The 1,230-nt window shown below is 63.6% G+C and overlaps 1 protein-coding gene across 1 annotated transcript in view; it reads right to left on the bottom strand.

Moving 5' to 3' along the window:
- Positions 1 to 276: 276 nt before the first annotated feature.
- The window catches only part of DCTN1 (dynactin subunit 1), a 25,239-nt gene continuing 24,285 nt past the window's right edge, over positions 277 to 1,230 (bottom strand). The window contains exons 9-10 of the mRNA XM_029958966.1: positions 983 to 1,183; positions 277 to 441 (exon numbers count right to left, since the gene is read on the bottom strand). Of these exons, the coding sequence (XP_029814826.1) occupies positions 277 to 441; positions 983 to 1,183 (366 nt within the window). The remainder of the gene's footprint in view (positions 442 to 982; positions 1,184 to 1,230) is intronic.

Genomic DNA, 1,230 nt, shown 5'->3' on the forward strand with positions numbered 1-1,230 from the left:
GGGCCCTTCCCGGGTCACCTCCAGGGGACACAAGGGGGGCACACAGAAGTGACCCCTCCCAAGGCAGTAAGGGGATCCTGCTGCTTGTTTCTATTCTGGCTTGCTCCCAGAATCCCTTCCCACGTCACCTCTCGGGGGGACACAAGGAGGGTCATTGAGAAGTGACCCCTCCCAAGGCAATAAGGGGGATCCCGACTCTCTTTTCCAGCCCGGCCCCCCAGGGCCCTGTGACTCGGCTCCCAGAGGCTGTGGGGGTGGGGCTGGGGGCGCAGGTACTCACTGCTCGTATTTGTGGAGCGTGGCCTGGAGCAGGCTCAGGGAGTACACGAGCCCGGCGGCGAAGCTGAGCTGCTCCCCCGCGGCCCCGCGCAGCCCCGCGCGCTCCGCGCAGCTCTCGCTCAGCTCGAACCTCTCCTGGGCCTGTTTGCTGATCAGCTCCGCCTGGGGGCACACAGGGAGAGCCCTCAGGGCACCCCGAGCTTCCCTGCTCCGTGTGCTCAGCCACGGAGCAGCCACACACCCTCCACATCCCCAAAAGTGACCGGTCCTGGAAAGAGTGACCCACCAGCACCACCACCCCCACGGCCAGGGCCTGCCTCCTCCCCCTCCCTTCTCCCAGACCACTTTAGAATCATGGAATTATTTGGGTTGGATAAAGGTCCTTAAGACCATCAAGCCCAACTGCTCCCCCAGCACTGCCAAGGCCACCGCTGACCATGTCCCCAAGTCCAAGACCACGACCAACATCCACAGGGCTGTGAATTCCCCCCAGGGATGGGGACTCCCCCCTGCCCTCAGCAGCCTCTTCCAGTGCTTTACAATCCTCTCCAGGAAGGAATTTTCCCAATATCCAGCCTAAACCCCACCAGGGGGGGAACTGCAGTCTCCCATGAACTTCTGGAAGTTCTCCACCAGCAAACACTGCAAATCCCGGCTCCAGGCGGGACAGAGAGCCCGGGTGTTCCCTCCCAGCCTGCCCCACCTTGCAGATGAGGCGGGGGATGAGCAGCAGCACCAGGACGCAGTCGTGGTCCCCGCCGTGCCGCAGGAAGCTGTCGGGCATGAAGGAGGTGAGGAGGGACACGTGGCGGTTCGCCTGCTGCACTTCCATCTGCCGCAGCTCCATCTCGATGGCCTGTGGGACATCACCAACTGCTCTGCACCCCGGCACAGCCCGGCCCAGCTCCTCAGCAGTGCCAATCCTGCTCCTCCAGGACACGGCAAAGCCTC

This window comes from Manacus vitellinus, unplaced genomic scaffold, assembly GCF_001715985.3.
Source record: "Manacus vitellinus isolate BGI_N305 unplaced genomic scaffold, ASM171598v3 scaffold_188_pilon, whole genome shotgun sequence".
Classification (NCBI taxonomy): domain Eukaryota; kingdom Metazoa; phylum Chordata; class Aves; order Passeriformes; family Pipridae; genus Manacus; species Manacus vitellinus.